We start from the raw sequence: 16,779 nt of genomic DNA on the forward strand, positions 1-16,779 counted from the left end.
ACTGGGAAGCCCCTAAAGATAGAGACAAACATTTCCTAGGGCTGCCCCCAGGGCCAGGCCCTGGCTGAAGACGCTGAAAAGATCCAGACCAGGGATGCTGGCTCTGTCACATCACACAAATCTCACCCTAGTGTCCTCCCCAGGTGATATTATTTGCTCCTCCTCTGGGCTCCCTCACTTTCTGACACAGACTTTTTGTCACCATCCTTGTCATCCAGGATTATAATTGTTTGTTTACACACCAGTCTTCTCTCCCACTCCACTGATGAAGGGACATGGCTGGAGCCATCTTCATGGCCCATCACAGGGCTGGCCCTCCTGTCCAATCCCTCCATTTACCACTGGAGAAATGAAGGGGGTAAGGAACTTTCCAAGGTCACAGAGTGTCAGCTTCAGCTTCGTTTTCCCCTCCCAACCTGCACTCTTCTCCCCTGTGCTGCCTCCCACGTGTCAGTGACATCCCAGTGGGTGGGTCGACAGCACCTCCCTGTCACTCCATCGATTCCCTAAACGTCTGAAGGGTGGCTGCCTGAACTAGTATGTTCTGCAACCTCAGTTTAGTTCAAGTGGCAATGGGTCAGAAGTCATCAGTACCAGGACGAATTCCGGCATAGGACTAGTTTATGCTGAAAATAAACCCATCTCAGTCCCGACCACCTTGCTTCAGCAACGGCTGGTAAGTTCTAGAGGGAATGGATCCCAGATCTAACCTGGGTGACCTTCTGTAGGCGCCTCTGTCTGTTCCTTGGATTCCTGACTATAAAATGGGTCTGTCAGCCTCCACAGCGCGTGCCCTTATCCACAATGATTACCTGACTTCCCCAGAGTTAGAAAACTCCCAATCAATCAATCATTGCCCACACCTAGAGCACCCCGTGAACGCCAGCCCATTCTAGGAACTATCCTGCAGCCTGGAATCACGGAGTCGACAACCCAGGGCGCTTGGGTACAAGTCTGCGCCCCTCCGCGCCACTGTGTCCTCAGCTCGAGCAACGAGCCTGGTGGCCGCCCGGCGCGAGCATGCAGGGGACCCGGCGCGCGACACGGCCCCGCTCCCTACACTGTCCAGCCTCCCGGGCTGCCCGGCCCCACCTGGGCCCGGTATTCAAGGTCCCTATGGGCAAGGAGCCCCCAGTACACAGGATTCTGTGAAAAGAGGCAGGACACGCCCCGTGGGAGGCCCCCCGGGTGGGGAAGAGCCCCTCAGGCCCCTCTCGGCCTCCGTACCTGACCGGAGCTGCCTCCCCCGGCCGCCACACCTCCTGGTCCCCGCCCCCGCCGCCAGCCCCGCCCCGTCCCCGACGGCTCCAGCGCGATCGCGCGAGATTTCACGCTTTCCCCGACCTGCCGGCCACCGTAACCCGCAAGAGCGCCTCAGCCACGCCTCTCAGGAGCCGCTAAAGTCTATGAAAAGACCAAGCAGGCCACCGTACTCTCCGTCGCGTCGCAGCTCGTTTGTTTTCGCGTAATAGACACACTGCATGCCCCGAACTCCCAAGGCTTTCTTGGCCAACATGTACGCTTCCCACAGCCTACGTTCTTTCTGCCCCCACGAATAACCCGCTTCTTCCAGTTATACGAGCCTCCTGGGTCATCCTGTCCACTTTGCCCCGCCTATTCTTTAAGTTCCAAGTTCTTGAGCTTTCCCGGCCACCGTATCTCTTAGAGATGCTCCACTTGAACCACGCCCTCCTGCGTTAAAGGAACCTTCCTGGCCTCCGCACCCAAGACTCGGAGGGCAGGATCTTTGGTCGGTGGCTTCGCTTTCAGACCCCTCTTCGTAACACAGCCCTTTCCTCCGACAAGTCTCCCTAGGTTATAGTTCTGTGCATTTAGTTACTACTTCAGTGTTCTCACGCCACCACACTTCCAAATCGGACCTTGTCAGCCCCTCCCTAAGCTTTCGGGCCGCCTAGTTTAATGCGCATGCGCGTTCCCTTAGCGGTCCGCTTTCTAGTAAACCTTGCGGCTATGGCCTCGGCTTCAAGGGCTCAAAGAACTCCGTACTTTTTCATTAGCTATCTTCCTACAGCTCCGGGCTTGGACACGTGTTGAAAGACCCTTGGCCCGGAGAAGGAATTATAGAGGCCCAGAGAGGACAGAAGGCTCAGCGGCTTTTAAACCTTCACCAATGAATTGGGTGGAAGTCTGACCTGGGTTCAGACCCTGGTTGTGCTACTGACCGACTAAATGATCCCGGACAAGTGACCTATCTCTTTGGGCTTCATTTTCTTCCTCTTTTATAAGCTAGGCATTATAATGGTACCCGCTATTCCTCTCCGCCTTTGCGCCGCCGGGTTATTGGGAAGACCCAGTGAAATCAAAAATATAAAACACCTGGCCCGGGTTCTCCGTGTGGGGCTAAGTGATCAGTATCACGCACTGTTATTATGAACTTTACATATTATCTGAAAAGGAGAGCAGGCTTTGCATAGAGATATTTTAATTATTTATTTATCATTTTACTGCCTATTGATAATCTTCCATTTTCCTCGCGGTCTCAGCTCAATAGTATTATCCCTCCTCCCTGGCCCCCAGACTGGGCGGGGCACCGCCTCCCAGTCCTCCTAGATCCCTGGACTCCCCACCCCCTCCCTGCCCACTTTGTGTCATCACTGACAGAGATGCGTGTGTCTCCAGCACTGTCCCAGGGCATGATTGCCGAGTGAAAGGATGAAACTTTGAGTGGGGAAGATGAATGAATTACCTCTGTGAACCAACACAAGGACAAGAAGAAACCTTGGAGAACTTCTTGGGACTACCCTGGTGGCGCAGTGGTTAAGAATCCGCCTACGAATGCAGGGGACACAGGTTCTAAGCCCTGGTCCAGGAAGATCCCAAGTGCTGCGGAGCAACTAAGCCCACGTGCCGCAACTACTGAGCCTGTGCTCTAGAACCCGCGAACTCCAACTCCTGAAGCCCGCGCACCTAGAGCTGGTGCTCTGCAGCAAGAGAAGCCACCGCAGTGAGAAGCCCACGCACCCCAACGAAGAAGGCCCTCGCACAGCAACGAAGACCCAAGGCAGCCAAATTAATTAATTAGTTAATTAATTTTTTTAAAAAAAGAAAACTTGCCTGGTCCCCTTCTCTTACAGACAACAATGATAGTAATAACGATTCTGTGGAATTGTAGACCCAGTCTTCAAGTCTAGGGATGAAATGAACATACTGATGAAGTCCCCCAGAAGATGGGCAGATTGAGATTTTTGTGGGCTTCTTTTTTAAAAGTACAAAATTACACGTACACATATAAATAGAGAACCACAGAAAGCCCAGGCAGGTGAGGGGCTTTGAAGCTCATCTTCTCCGGTTTCATTGTTACCCCATCTCTGCTCTCAGCTCTAGGTCCCCTAACAACCTCTCTCATATACCGCAGAGTCCTGATTTGTTGGAACACTAGAGGTTCTTAGCTAGACTGTGAGATGGGGCCCTTGTAAAGCCCTCCCCCATGTCTGCGGAGTGACCGAGTAAATTCTTCCATTCCTACTGTTAAGTGAATCACAGGCCAGACCCACACTGCGCTCCACTAGGGGACGCCCAACACCAACCAGAGGCTGGGATTTCAGGTTCTAAGGGGGCTGGGGACCTGAACTTCTGGGTCCTGAGGAGAATGGATTGGAGGTCTTGAGTTCTGGGGGAGGAGGAGTCTTGGGGCCTGGACTCCTGGGGTCCTGAAGGGAGTGGGACTGGGGTTGGGAGCCTGAGAAAGGAAGGCGGGGTCTGGGAGGTACACCAGGATTGGTTGGAAGCAGAACTGGCCTGGGCAGTGGTTTGGTTTGGCTTGAGTCTGTGGGAAACAAGTGGACAGAGCAGGGATTGTTCCTCCTGGGTTCCCCCCTCCCCATCACCCATTGGGCTTGGCAGTCTCAGCTCTTCCCAGGCCCTGGGGACTTGGGGGCATTTCTCACAACCCTTCCCCAAGGCCCCTGTTTTCTGCCAGATTCACAGCTGCCCAGCCCCAGAACCTGGGAAAACTGCCCCAAGAGTACTGAAAAGGCTGGCTGGAAGTTAATGCCAAGTCTGTTAGGAGAATAGAGGCCCCGCATCCTCAGAGGCCAATAGCCCCGCCCATAGGACTTGGCGGCCCAGGACCACTCTCTACTCCCTCCAGATGCAGGAGTCCAGGCTCTTAGCCCATCTAACCATGTGCCCCAGCACTGTCCTTTCTCAGACTGCAGGGCCTCTGCTCTTATTTGCACCCTGTGCTTTTGGCCTGTAATCCCCCACTGCCCAGATACCCTCTTCCATCTGCTCAGACCTGGGCGCCAAGTGAGTCCTCCCCTCCCCCTCCTTGCCATCAACAGTAGTCCTTACCACACTGCATTGTGACGCATGCCCGGTGACCAGCCCAGCTGGGTCCTCTAGAGGGCTCTCCCCGTGCCGCAACCCAAGGTAGCCGCCCCCAGACCTTGAACTCCTCACTTCCTCTCCTTTTCTTCATGGCCCGCGTTGCTGTCTCAAGTTATCTTATCCATGGGTCCTCTTGTTCATCCTCTGCCTTCCACCCGCTCAGCCTCTCTACGTGTGGCTCAGGATGGATCAGAGCTCCTGGCCCTGAGCAGGAGCTCAGGAAGTGTTATCACTATTGCTACTAAGAAGAGAACAGCTAAAAAGCATACCACAAAACGGTAATCAATAAAACCATGTGACGGACTTCCCTGGTGACGCAGTGGTTGGGAATCCGCCCGCCAATGCAGGGGACACGGGTTCAAGCCCTGGTCCAGGAAGATCCCACATGCCGCGGAGCAGCTAAGCCCGTGCGCCACACCTGCTGAGCCTGCGCTCTAGAGCCCACGAGCCACAACTACTGAAGCCCGCACACCTAGAGCCTGTGCTCTGCAACGAAGAGTAGCCCCTGCTCACCACAACTAGAGAAAGCCCACGCACAACGAAGACCCAACGCAGGCAAAAATAAATTAAAACAAACAAAAAACGTGTGAAACTGGGTCAGGACCCAATCAGTACGTTTTTGCGGGGGCCACGTGAGGGCAGGTCTTTTCCCTGCTGTGTCTCCAGCACCTGGTTGTGTCTCAACAAATACATGTGGGACAAATGTATAGGAACTGGCACAGAGCACAGCGTTTACAGTTCTGTCCTCTCGGGTCTCAGCCAACCTGGGCGCTGCCTTGCCACGCTCAGCAATGACTCATGGGCACCGCTCTCCCCTCTGCCACAGGGCCGCTGGACACCTCACTGCGATGGCACATTCAAAGTGTCAGCCCAGGACCCGGACACGGCCAGAGTCCACTGCAGATCAGCTATATCCATTTATCATTTTACAAATGAGAAAGCCGGGAGTTCCCTGGTGGTCCAGTGGTTAAGACTCTGTGCTTCCACTTCAGGGGGCGTGGGTTCGATCCCTGGTCAGGGAACTAAGATCCTGCACGCATGCCACATAGTGTGGCCAAAAAAAAAAAAAAGCAGAGAAAGCCAGACCTCGGTGAAAGGCAGTCTCCAATTCCTGTTGTTATGATTATTCATGATTATTATTCACCTCTTTATTCCCATTGACCAGGTTAGGGCGATATACATAGAGTAGACACTCAATGAATGTTGGCTGGACAGCATCAGATCCTCCATCTTGACCTTGAGGTCTCAGAAAAGCAACCATATCCAGAAGAATAAACTTGGCTTTTTTTTTTTTTATTTATTGATAAGAAGTCAGGCTAGAGTTGGGAGCAGGATGCTGAGAGTCGCTAGGAAGTGGGGGTGGGGTATAGATCAGGGGACCCAAGGGGTTGCTGGGTTCTGGACTCCCCCCGAGATTGGGGGCCCAGCTGTCAATGTTCTCCCTTCAGCAGAGAAATGACCTGGTCAGTAAAAATCCCTGCATAGGTGGTCACAGCTGCCGTGCTTTTGCTGTATATGTCCCTGGGGAGAAAGGACAGAAGGACTGAGGAGGAGGGGCTGTGGGCTGGGGCTCCTGGGTCTGAGGGAGGAGGGGCTGGGGCCTGTGTCCTGTGGGAAAACGTGGCTAGAACCCAAACTCCTGGATCCCTAAGTAGGACAGGCCTGGCATCTCAGAATCCCGGGTTCTACTGGGACTGGGGGCTGGGAGCTGAGATCCCTGGGCCTTGAGATACCAGGTCCAGGTTTGAACCTGGAAACTTCTTGTACAGCTTATGGGCAGCTGTCTTGGCTAGATCCCAGTAACCTAAGAGTGATTCCTGCACCTTGGTGAGCATGGCAGGACTGGCAGTCTCTTCTTGCTGGGGCACAGGGTCGCCCTGGACCTCTGCAGGAGGAGAGTGAGTTAGGGGAGCTGAGGGGCCTGCAGCAGGGGGAGAATGAGGCGGGGAAGAAGAGGAATGGGCAGGGGCAGGGCCAGACAAGAATTGGGCTGGGAAGATGCTTGGGGCTCATCCCTCCCCTCATAGCCCCTCCTCTCCTACTGACCACACTCACCGAATCCCAACACCAGGAGGATGAGAAACAGAGCCAGGAAGTATCGGGTGCCCATGGTGTCAGGAGACCTGGAATGCTGAGGAGGGTGTGGGGCAGGGCCACAGGAGGTGTCTAATCCTAGGGTCCCCTGCGCTCAGGGATACCAGCCTGGGACCCCCCTCTCCCCCTCCCCCCGACCTGAGTCAAACCCCTAATGGCTTGACTTGGTTGACTTGGACCTCACTTCCTAACATTCTATGATGCTACTCCCGATGGCCGATTATAACATCTTAATTTTTTTTTTTTTTTTTTGGCAGCCCTGTGCTCTTGCAGGATCTTAGTTCCCCGACCAGGAAATGAAACCCGGCCGCAGAAGTGAAAGCACCGAGTCCTAACCACTGGACTGGCAGGGAATACTCTAAATTCCATGATTCTATCACTGGAATCTAATATCTTGACTCTTGCAGTTTCTGCTCTAACAATCTTGGCCACCTCCTGCAGTCCCCCACCCGCCATGTCCCTCTCTTACCGGACTCTGGCAGGCTGTCCTCACCAGCTCCAATCAGGCAGAGAAAGGCTTTATAGCGCTTGAGGTCCACCCCTTCACAGCCACCACCCCGACCTCAACGCCTAGGCCAAAGTCCTGGCCAACAGAACTGCTTGTGGGGGGTGGGGGGGAGGCTGCAGGCCGAGAGGGCAGTGACATCCCTGAGGTCAAGCCACAGGAAGCCTCCACTCTGAAGATTCACCGCTGAGAGAGACAGGCCGGGTGGGGAGTGTGGAGGTGATGGGGGCTCTGGGTGCCCGCCAGGCATGAGGCCTGGGGTCTTCATCCCGTGGGAGGTGAACACAGAGCGCTGAAGGAGGGGCCGCTGGGGGGGCTTGTTAACCCTGCCTGGTCTCCAGCCTTCACCCTCCACCCCAAACTGAGAAGCCTGAAGTCTTCCACGCCACCCACAAGCCTGCAGTGGTGGGTCTCAGCACTGGGGGAGCAGGGTCATTCCCCCCCCACCGGCCCCCACTCCTTCCCCCGCCCCCACTGTCGCTCCCCTGCCACGTGTGTCACTTCGTGTTGTCACTTCCTCTACTCCTTAACCTCTGGGGGGCAGATGGGGTGGGGTTATCTCTGGCAGCATCCGGGAGGGACTGGGACAGGGACAGAGGAGAACTTCTTTTTGCAGAGGCTGTGAACACTTTAATCCCAGTAGCTGTCCCCGCAGAGCAGCTGGGGACACAGGTTGTAGGCCTTGTTCAGGAGGCTGTCCTTGGAGCTTTGGAGCCAGGCCTGGGTGTGGGAACCCAGGTCCCCCAGGTGGTCATCATAGTAGGTCTGCACAAAGCCCTGGAAGGCACTGGGGCCCCTGTGGACATCACAGTGGAGAGCCCAGCTACCCCCCGAGACTTCTGCCCCGTTGACCCCTTCCTCCCTCTGACCCAGGAGTCCCTGCTCTCACCTCTTACCCTCTACCCCTCTGGGACCCAGGGGTCACAGCCCTGCCCCCGCCCTGTCCTGCTCCCTGGGAACCCACGAGTTCCGGTCCTGCCCCTCCTCCCTCAGACTCAGGCCCCCAGCCCCGTTCTGTGCACACGCACCAGGACCACTGCCAACTCTCTCTTGTCCTGGTCACCAGCGACTCCATCCACTCCTTCACCTTGCCCGGAACCAGGCTCCAGGAACTACTGGCCGGCTCTGGCGGGGGGCTCGAGCTTCCCCCAGGCCCTTCTTGCTGACATGCTAGATGGGATCAGAGGGCAACTTGGGACGGCTGGGACCCCAGAACCCTTCCATCTCCTTTTCCCTCCATGCTCACCGTCACCGTGGCTCCTGGTGGCCCCTTGCCGGTCCTCTCATCGCCTTCTATGTCCCTCTTGCCCCTCGCCCCCCTTCAGCCAGCGGTCATCTCCTTTCACCATCTGTGCCCGGGAGCCCCGTCACCCCTGCGTCTGCCTGGGGTTTCCTCCCTCAGTCTGTAACGCCGCCTCTCTGCCCCCTGCCCTGCTCCTGATGCCTCCCTCACTTCCTGATCTTGCCGCTCCCTCCGTTCTCCTGTGACTCCCACACGGTTTGAACAACCTCCACAGGCAGTGAAGGATGCCCCCGGGGATGGAGGTTGGCAAGGCCATATGTCAGGCTGGTGGGCCAGGGGTTCTGCCAGGAATCACACACACCTGTCTGTCCAGCACCCATGCACCTGGGCAAAGCCTCACCTACAGAGACCAGCCATCCCACGGGTACACATGTACGCATGTGTATAGAGGCACCCATGTGACCTGTGGTGTGCCCTTGGCCAATGACTTAACCTCTTCAAGACTCAGTTTCCTCTTCTGTAGAATGGGATAATGACAGGTCCTAGCTTATAGGGTTATTGTGAGAGTTAGGGGTTAACATGTAGAAGGTACTTGCACCGGTTTCCTGCACATCGGATGCACTGCATATATATATATATACACACAATTTAAATACATGTGCAGAACCCAGACATACTCACACACCAGTACACACAGACACCCTTCCGCATGCCCAGACTGTCAAATCTTTTGCATAAATACCCCCTAAAGACACACATGTACGCACAAGCACACAAATGCATGTTCACAGACTTAACATGTTTACCATGACTACATACTCGTCAGCTGACACGCGCACAAATGCATATTCACGATCACTGTCATCTCTACCAACCCCGTGTACACTGTTCACTCATGGCCGCCCGCGACACACACTCCCAGACACACACGCACATCTGCATGCCTCACAGCCGGTCACGCTCACACCCCATGCTGCATCGGGGTCCCCACACCCGCCCACCCACTCCTCCTCACCCACGACACAGGCCAGGACCAGGACGCAGAAGCAGAGGGAGGACAGGGCCCGGGACCTGCATCCAGGGAACAACATTTCTGGGGGCCTCTGTCCCTCTGTCCTTCTGTGCTCAGCTCTCTAAGCTGGGGGAGGGGGAGGCTGCGCTGAGCAGAGCCCTCCCCTGGCCACCTCCCCACGCCCCTTGGCAGGGACTTCAGATAGAGAGGGGCCCAGGTGACAGTGATGATCCGAGGCCATGCCCGCCCCTGCTGGCCTTCTTCCTTTCTCCTTCCTATCCTCCCACCACCCTAAACTGACAGGGGAAGGTTAGCCTCCTGTGCTGAACTGGGTTCAAATTCTGGCTCCACCTCGTGTGACAGCCCCTCTTTTGGGCCTCAGTTCCCTCCTCCGTAAAATGGGCTCACAATCCATACTTTAGGACATTAATTAAATGACGTGATAACAAGGGAAATTCTTTTTTTTTTTTTTTTTGGCTGCGTTGGGTCTTCGTTGCTGATGCAGGCTTTCTCTAGTTGCGGCGAGCAGGGGCTACTCTTCGTTGTGGTTCGCGGGCTTCTCATTGCGGTCGCTTCTCTTGTTGCGGAGCACGGGCTCTAGGTGCGCAGGCTTCAGTAGTTGTAGCACGCGGGCTCAGTAGTTGTGGCACACGGGTTTAGTTGCTCCGCAGCATGTGGGATCTTCCCAAACCAGGGATCGAACCCGTGTCCCCTGCATTGGCAGGCGGATTCTTAACCACTGCGCCACCAGGGAAGTCCTCAAGGGAAATTCTTAATGTGTAGTCTGGCAACACAAGTGCTCACAGATCAGACCTGTTTATTATTATTTATTTTGTCTCTGAGATCCGTTGGCCACTGGACTACAGGGCCAGACACACCTTCACTGCGTGACCAGGGCAAATACATTCACTTCTCTGGGCTCAGTGTTTTCATCTGTAAAATGGTGATGGTAGTAAGTGCCTGCCTCCCAGAGTCCACATGAAGGCTGGGTGAGGCCCTGTGAGGGAGAGATTAGTGGGAGGTTGTCAACATCAGGCTTGGGCCAAACACCAGCCAGAAAGAAAATGAGCCTTTTTCTCCCAGAGGACCCAGCCATGAGCCAGGGTGCACAGTTTAGCCAGGGAACCATGGGCTGGATTCCTTGCTCTAAGGTTGCCAGATAAAATACAGGACGACAATAATGAATCTTTTTTAATTAATTGATTTATTTTTAAAAACTGGGGGGGGGGGGCATGCACAGCATGCGGCATCTTATTTCCCCAACCAGGGATTGAACCTGTGCCCCCTGCAGTGGAAGCACAGAGTCCTAACCATTGGACCGCCAGGGAAGTCCCATGAATCTTTTTTTAGTGTAAGTATGTCCCATGCAATATTTGGGAATTATACTATTATTTATCTGTTGTGTATCTGAAATTCAAATCTAACTAGGGATTCTATATATTTTTTCAATATTTATTTATTTATTTTTGGCTGCCTTGGGTCTTAGTTGCGGCACGCGGGATCTTTCATGGCGGCGCGCAGGCTTAGTTGCCCTCCAGCACGTGGGATCTCAGTTCCCCGACCAGGGATCGAACCCTCATCCTCTGCATTGGAAGGCGGATTCTTAACCACTAGACTACCAGGGAAGTCCCACGTCCCGTATTTTTAGGTGGTGAATCTGACAACCCCACTTTGGCCACAACCTGGATGACTGTACAGGACAAATCCAGAGGCTCCCAGAAGAATGCTGTCCATTCCAATGGCCCCAGCGTGGGCTCTAGCACACAGTAGTTGCTCAACGAATGCTCCCTGGAGTTCCTCACTGACGCTAATCAGCCAAATAAAATCTCCTGGAGTTTCTGTTTGGGATGCTGAAAACATTCTGGAAATGGATGGTGGTAATGGTTGCACACGACTGTGAATGTACTCAATGCCACTGAACCGTACACCTAAAAGCGGTTAAAATGGTAAACTTGATGTTATGTATTTTACCATAATAACAAAAGAAAAAGGAAACACCCACTTTGCATGGTGTTGGGGTCACAGTCCGGCTCCACCTCCCTCCTGCTGTGTGACCTGGTGTATGTTGCTTAATGTCTCAGAAGCACAGAGTCCTAACCATTGGACCGCCAGGGAAGTCCCATGAATCTTTTTTTAGTGTAAGTATGTCCCATGCAATATTTGGGAATTATACTATTATTTATCTGTTGTGTATCTGAAATTCAAATCTAACTAGGGATTCTATATATTTTTTCAATATTTATTTATTTATTTTTGGCTGCCTTGGGTCTTAGTTGCGGCACGCGGGATCTTTCATGGCGGCGCGCAGGCTTAGTTGCCCTCCAGCACGTGGGATCTCAGTTCCCCGACCAGGGATCGAACCCTCATCCTCTGCATTGGAAGGCGGATTCTTAACCACTAGACTACCAGGGAAGTCCCACGTCCCGTATTTTTAGGTGGTGAATCTGACAACCCCACTTTGGCCACAACCTGGATGACTGTACAGGACAAATCCAGAGGCTCCCAGAAGAATGCTGTCCATTCCAATGGCCCCAGCGTGGGCTCTAGCACACAGTAGTTGCTCAACGAATGCTCCCTGGAGTTCCTCACTGACGCTAATCAGCCAAATAAAATCTCCTGGAGTTTCTGTTTGGGATGCTGAAAACATTCTGGAAATGGATGGTGGTAATGGTTGCACACGACTGTGAATGTACTCAATGCCACTGAACCGTACACCTAAAAGCGGTTAAAATGGTAAACTTGATGTTATGTATTTTACCATAATAACAAAAGAAAAAGGAAACACCCACTTTGCATGGTGTTGGGGTCACAGTCCGGCTCCACCTCCCTCCTGCTGTGTGACCTGGTGTATGTTGCTTAATGTCTCTGGGCCTGTTTCTCCGTCCAGGAACCAGAGTCACGGACTACGTTCCTACACAGGAGAGTAAAGCAGGTCGTTTACCTAAAGTGCCTCGAGCAACAAGAGACGTGCAGCAAAGCCGTGTTGTCAACGCCAGCTGCTACTTATTAAGCTTGTGTTTCCCGAGCGCTCCCTACGCGTCAGATGCCACCGCAAGGCTTCAGCGCATTAACTCACTGAATTAACGTCAGACCTTACGAAGTGGGCGTCTTTTTCATTCCCATTTTACATATAAGGAAACTGAGGCTGTGGGGGTGGGGCTCCCCAGCCACCAAGTGGTGAATCTGAACCCAGCCCTTTCATACTTAGCTAGCCGTTTCTGGCTAGCTTAAGCCAGAAACGACCTCTGCCCTCACCTCCCCACCCCAATTCTAGAGGGCAAGAAAGAGGTTGAAGCAGGGCCAGGGTTGGGTGGGCCCGGGGGAGGGGGAAAAGGTCTCTGACCCTGCCCTGGCTCCAAGGTCAGCCTGAGCTGTTTGCTGCTTGCAGTGTTTGCCCATCTGTTATCCAGGGCAGGAATGGGCTGAAGGTCGTTCAGGGTGGACCTCAGAGGCAGCTCAAAAACAACAGCAGTTGGGAGGTGGGGGCAGAGAGGTCACAAGGAGGGACTGGGGGTTGGGAGCGGTGGGCCTTGAGACCCCAGCATGTGTGTCTGGGGACAGGTAGCATCTCTGAGCCTGCACCTCTGTGTCCACAAGGTCATCAGTCCCACGACCAGACTCCCGAATCACTCTCTCCACGCCAGGGTCCCTGCTTCAGTCTGGACCCCATCCCCTCTCCCCTGAACCCCTGCAGCCACCTCCCTTCCAGCATCCCTCACCACTCACCTCCCTGGCTGCTCTGGGTTGTGGCAGGGAAGTCGGGGGGGTGGAAGAGAGGTTGATATGTCCCCTCATTTATCTCTTCTTTCTGCCTTTGTCTGGAAGATCTCCATTCATTTTTTAAAAATTGAGATATTCAAAAAAACTCAAAAAACAACAACAAAAAATTGAGATGTTCACATACCATAATTGTCACCCTTTGAAGGTGTACAATTCAATGATTGTTGGTAATTTGCAAAGTTTGCAACCATCACCACTATCTAATTCCAGAACATTTCATCACCCCAAGAGGGAACACTACACCCTTTAACCCTCATTCCCACCCGCTTCTCCCCAAGGCAGGGCAACCACTAATCAGATTTCTGTCTCTATAGATTTCCCAATTCTGGACATTACATATGAATAGAGTCATATAACATGTGGTCTTGGGGATTCCCTGGTGGTGCAGTGGTTAAGAATCGGCCTGCCAATGCAGTGGACACGGGTTCGAGCCCGGGCCCGGGAAGATCCCACATGCCGCGGAGCAACTAAGCCCGTGTGCCACAACTACTGAGCCCGCGTGCTACAACTACTGAAGCTCGCGCTCTTAGAGCCCGTGCTCCACAACAAGAGAAGTCACTGCAATGAGAAGCCCGTCCACCACAATGAAGAGTAGCCCCTGCTCGACACAACCAGAGAAAGCCAGTACACAGCAACGAAGACCCAATGCAGCCAAAAGTAAAAATTAAAAATAAATAAAAAATTGTTTTAAAAAGTGGTCTTTTGTGACTGGCTTCTTTCACTTAGCATGAAGTTTTCATGGTTCACCCGTGTTGTAGCGTGTGTCAGTGCTCTGATCCCCCTTTCTTTTTTCTCTCTTTTTTTTTTGGCCTCGCAGCAAGGCTTATGGGATTTTAGTTCCCAGACCAGGGATCAAACCTGGGCCCTCGGCTGTGAGAGCTCGGAGTCCTAACCACTGGACCACCAGGGAATTCCCAGTGCTTTGTTCCTTTTTATGGCTGAATAGTATTCCACTGTGTACACTGTATCTGTACCTATACAGATATACAGTGGATATACAAACACTGTATAGATTTATTTATTCATTCATCAGTTGATGGGTATTTTTTGGCTATTTTCCACTTTTTGGCTATTATGAATAATAGTGCTATGAAGAGTTGTGTACAAGTTTTTGCTGTGAACGTGTTTGCAGTTCTTTTGGATAGAGACCTAGGAATGCAATTGCTGGGTCTTGTGGTAACTCTGTTTAACTTTTTTTCTCTTCCAGTTTTATTGAGTTAAAATTGACATACAGCACTGTATAAGTTTGAGGTGTACAGCATAAGGATTTGACTTACATACACCGTGAAATGATTATCACAAGTTTATTAAACATCCATCATTTCATATAGATACAAAATTAAAGAAATACAAAAACATTTTTGTGATAAGAACTCTTAGGATTTACTCTCATAATAACTTTCATATAACACACAGCAGTTTTTTTTTAATTTTAAAAACTCCCAAGGTGATTCTTTTTTTTAATATTAATTAATTAATTAATTAATTTATGGCTGTGTTGGGTCTCAGTTGCTGCGCGCAGGCTTTCTCTAGTTGCAGCGATGGGGGGCTACTCTTCATTGTGGTGTGTGGGCTTCTCACTGCAGTGGTTTCTCTTGTTGCAGAGCACGGGCTCTAGAGCGCAGGCTCAGTAGTTGTGGCACATGGGCTTAGTTGCTCCGTGGCATGTGGGATCTTCCCGGACCAGGGATCGAACCCATGTCCCCTGCATTGGCAGGCAGATTCTTAACCACCGTGCCACCAGGGAAGTCTCTCTTTATTAACCACTGCGCCACCAGGGAAGCCCCCCTGTATGTCTTTTGAGTCTTTAACCTGAGCGATTTTTGGGGATTTAGGAAAATGCTTGGGAAATCATTTGATTGGTTCCAAAGTGAAAAAAAAAAAATTGACCAAGTTAAAAATTGGTAATTTTGAACTTTTTTTTTTTTTTTTTTTGGCTGCACCGCTTGGCATGCGGGATTTTATAGTTCCCTGACCAGGGATCGAACCCGCGCCCCCTGCGGTGGAAGGTCCAGCCTTAACCCCTGAACCTTCAGGAAAGTCCAAAAGTTAGTATTTTTTTAAGTGAAATTGCTACAGAATATACCCACATACTAGCTAGCCAACAGCAGTGTGACTCCTCATGGGAATTATATATAATAAGGGACGTGGGTGCATTTTAATATGCTGGATGTAATGCCAGTGAGGCCTGGGGCCAGGTGTGTGTGCATAGCTGTAGCCCATATGATAGGCAGGGTGATTCGGCAAGGGAGGAAATCAGTCAGGATGTGGCCGCAGGATCCCCACCTGGGTTCAAATCCTGTCTCTAATCACTTTGGGCTTTGTGTTGTCTCACAAGTGACTTTAGCCTTCTGTGCCTCAGTTTCTTCCTTGTAAAGTAAGAGCAGTGACAGTATCTGCCTCAGACGGGTTTTGTGAAACTGCCATATTTAGTTTAGGTTTTGTTTTGTTTTGTTTCTGATTTAGCATACTTGTTTCACCTAATTTTTTTAAAATTTATTTATTTTTGGCTGTGTTGGGTCTTCTTTGCTGCAAGCAGGCTTTCTCCAGTTGCGGTGAGCGGGGGCTACTCTTCGTTGCAGTGCGTGGGCTTCTCATTGCTGTGGCTTCTGTTGTGGAGCATGGGTTTTAAGTGCGTGGGCTTCAGTAGTTGTGGCGTGCAGCCTCAGTAGTTGTGGCACACGTGCTTAGTTGCTCCACGGCATGTGGGATCTTCCCGGACCAGGGATCGAACCTGTGTCCCCTGCACTGGCAGGTGGATTCTTAACCACTGCGCCACCAGGGAAGCCCCAAGACCACATGTTATATGATTCCATTCATATGTAATGTCCAGAATTGGGAAATCTATAGAGACAGAAAGCTGATTAGTGGTTGCCCTGCCTTGGGGAGAAGGGGATGGGAGTGAGGGTTAAAGGGTGTGGGGTTTCCTTTCTGCGTGACGAAATGTTCTGGAATTAGATAGTGGTGATGGTTGCAAACTTTGCAAATTACCAACAATCATTGAATTGTACACCTTCAAAGGGTGACAATTATGGTATGTGAGTCTCAATTTGTTGTTGTTTGTTTTGTTTTTTGAATATCTCAATTTCGTTGCGTTAAATATCTCAACGCAACTCACTGCGTTGTCTTCACGACTTGACTCAACCACGTTACCCCTCTGATGATGGAAAGGAATCTGATGAGGCCTGGGGCCGCCTGGGCTGGGGCTGCAGTGCCCAGAAGAGGGCCAAGTGTGCAAAAAATTTCAAAATGGAAGCCCTTTAGGATGAGATTCCAGGGATGGGAAAGGAGATCCTTGAATGTGTTTCTGGGGGTCATGGTGTTAGAATGTGGCGAGGGGTGCTGAGAATTGCCTTGCTCTCAGCACTGGACTGGTCCCCCGCCCTTTCAAGGCTGTAAAAGCAAGCCAGCCAATCCCGGAGGAGCAAGACTGAAGACGTCATCGGTTGCTAGGGCTCCCCTGGGCAGATTGCCACCCACTGTTACTAGCCTTTAGAGAACGCTGAAACCCAGCTGGGCGGGTAGAGATGGGGGCAACTGGGGGATGACATGGGAACCAGGGCACAGAAGGGGCCCCAGAGTTCCCAAGGGTCATCTAAGCCTGTGCCCCAGGCCCATGACAGCTTCACTCTTCCAAATCTCAAACTCTCAGTGTCCCATCCCACTTTCACCTCCCAAAACCACAAAGAGAGCCACCGTCACGACCAGGAGGGACAGAATGAGCCTTGTGGTGGGGTGGGGCCAGAGAGGCACTCCGAATGTTCCTTCCTGGGCACTGAGGCCGGCTTGGGTGGC

General features: G+C 52.2%; 3 protein-coding genes across 3 annotated transcripts in view; all 3 read right to left on the bottom strand.

Moving 5' to 3' along the window:
• Positions 1–1,516, bottom strand: part of CLPTM1 (CLPTM1 regulator of GABA type A receptor forward trafficking) — a 28,561-nt gene extending 27,045 nt beyond the window's left edge. The window contains exons 1-2 of the mRNA XM_024768274.1: positions 1,434–1,516; positions 1,228–1,333 (exon numbers count right to left, since the gene is read on the bottom strand). Coding sequence (XP_024624042.1) covers positions 1,228–1,333; positions 1,434–1,516 — 189 coding nt within the window. The remainder of the gene's footprint in view (positions 1–1,227; positions 1,334–1,433) is intronic.
• A 4,128-nt stretch (positions 1,517–5,644) lies between these two features.
• Positions 5,645–7,121, bottom strand: APOC2 (apolipoprotein C2). The gene is made up of 4 exons (XM_024768755.1): positions 6,914–7,121; positions 6,406–6,481; positions 6,101–6,235; positions 5,645–5,893 (listed from the first exon to the last, which is right to left on the bottom strand). Exons 2-4 carry the CDS (start codon positions 6,458–6,460, stop codon positions 5,781–5,783), a joined length of 303 nt encoding a protein of 100 aa, XP_024624523.1. The 5' UTR covers positions 6,461–6,481; positions 6,914–7,121; the 3' UTR covers positions 5,645–5,780.
• A 458-nt stretch (positions 7,122–7,579) lies between these two features.
• On the bottom strand, positions 7,580–9,283 carry APOC4 (apolipoprotein C4). The gene is made up of 3 exons (XM_024768116.1): positions 9,208–9,283; positions 7,978–8,119; positions 7,580–7,745 (listed from the first exon to the last, which is right to left on the bottom strand). The coding sequence occupies exons 1-3, from the start codon at positions 9,281–9,283 to the stop codon at positions 7,580–7,582; spliced, it is 384 nt and encodes a 127-aa protein (XP_024623884.1).
• Positions 9,284–16,779: the final 7,496 nt, after the last annotated feature.

The sequence above is a fragment of the Neophocaena asiaeorientalis genome, unplaced genomic scaffold (assembly GCF_003031525.2).
Source record: "Neophocaena asiaeorientalis asiaeorientalis breed wild unplaced genomic scaffold, Neophocaena_asiaeorientalis_V1.1 scaffold629, whole genome shotgun sequence".
In the NCBI taxonomy this organism is placed as follows: domain Eukaryota; kingdom Metazoa; phylum Chordata; class Mammalia; order Artiodactyla; family Phocoenidae; genus Neophocaena; species Neophocaena asiaeorientalis.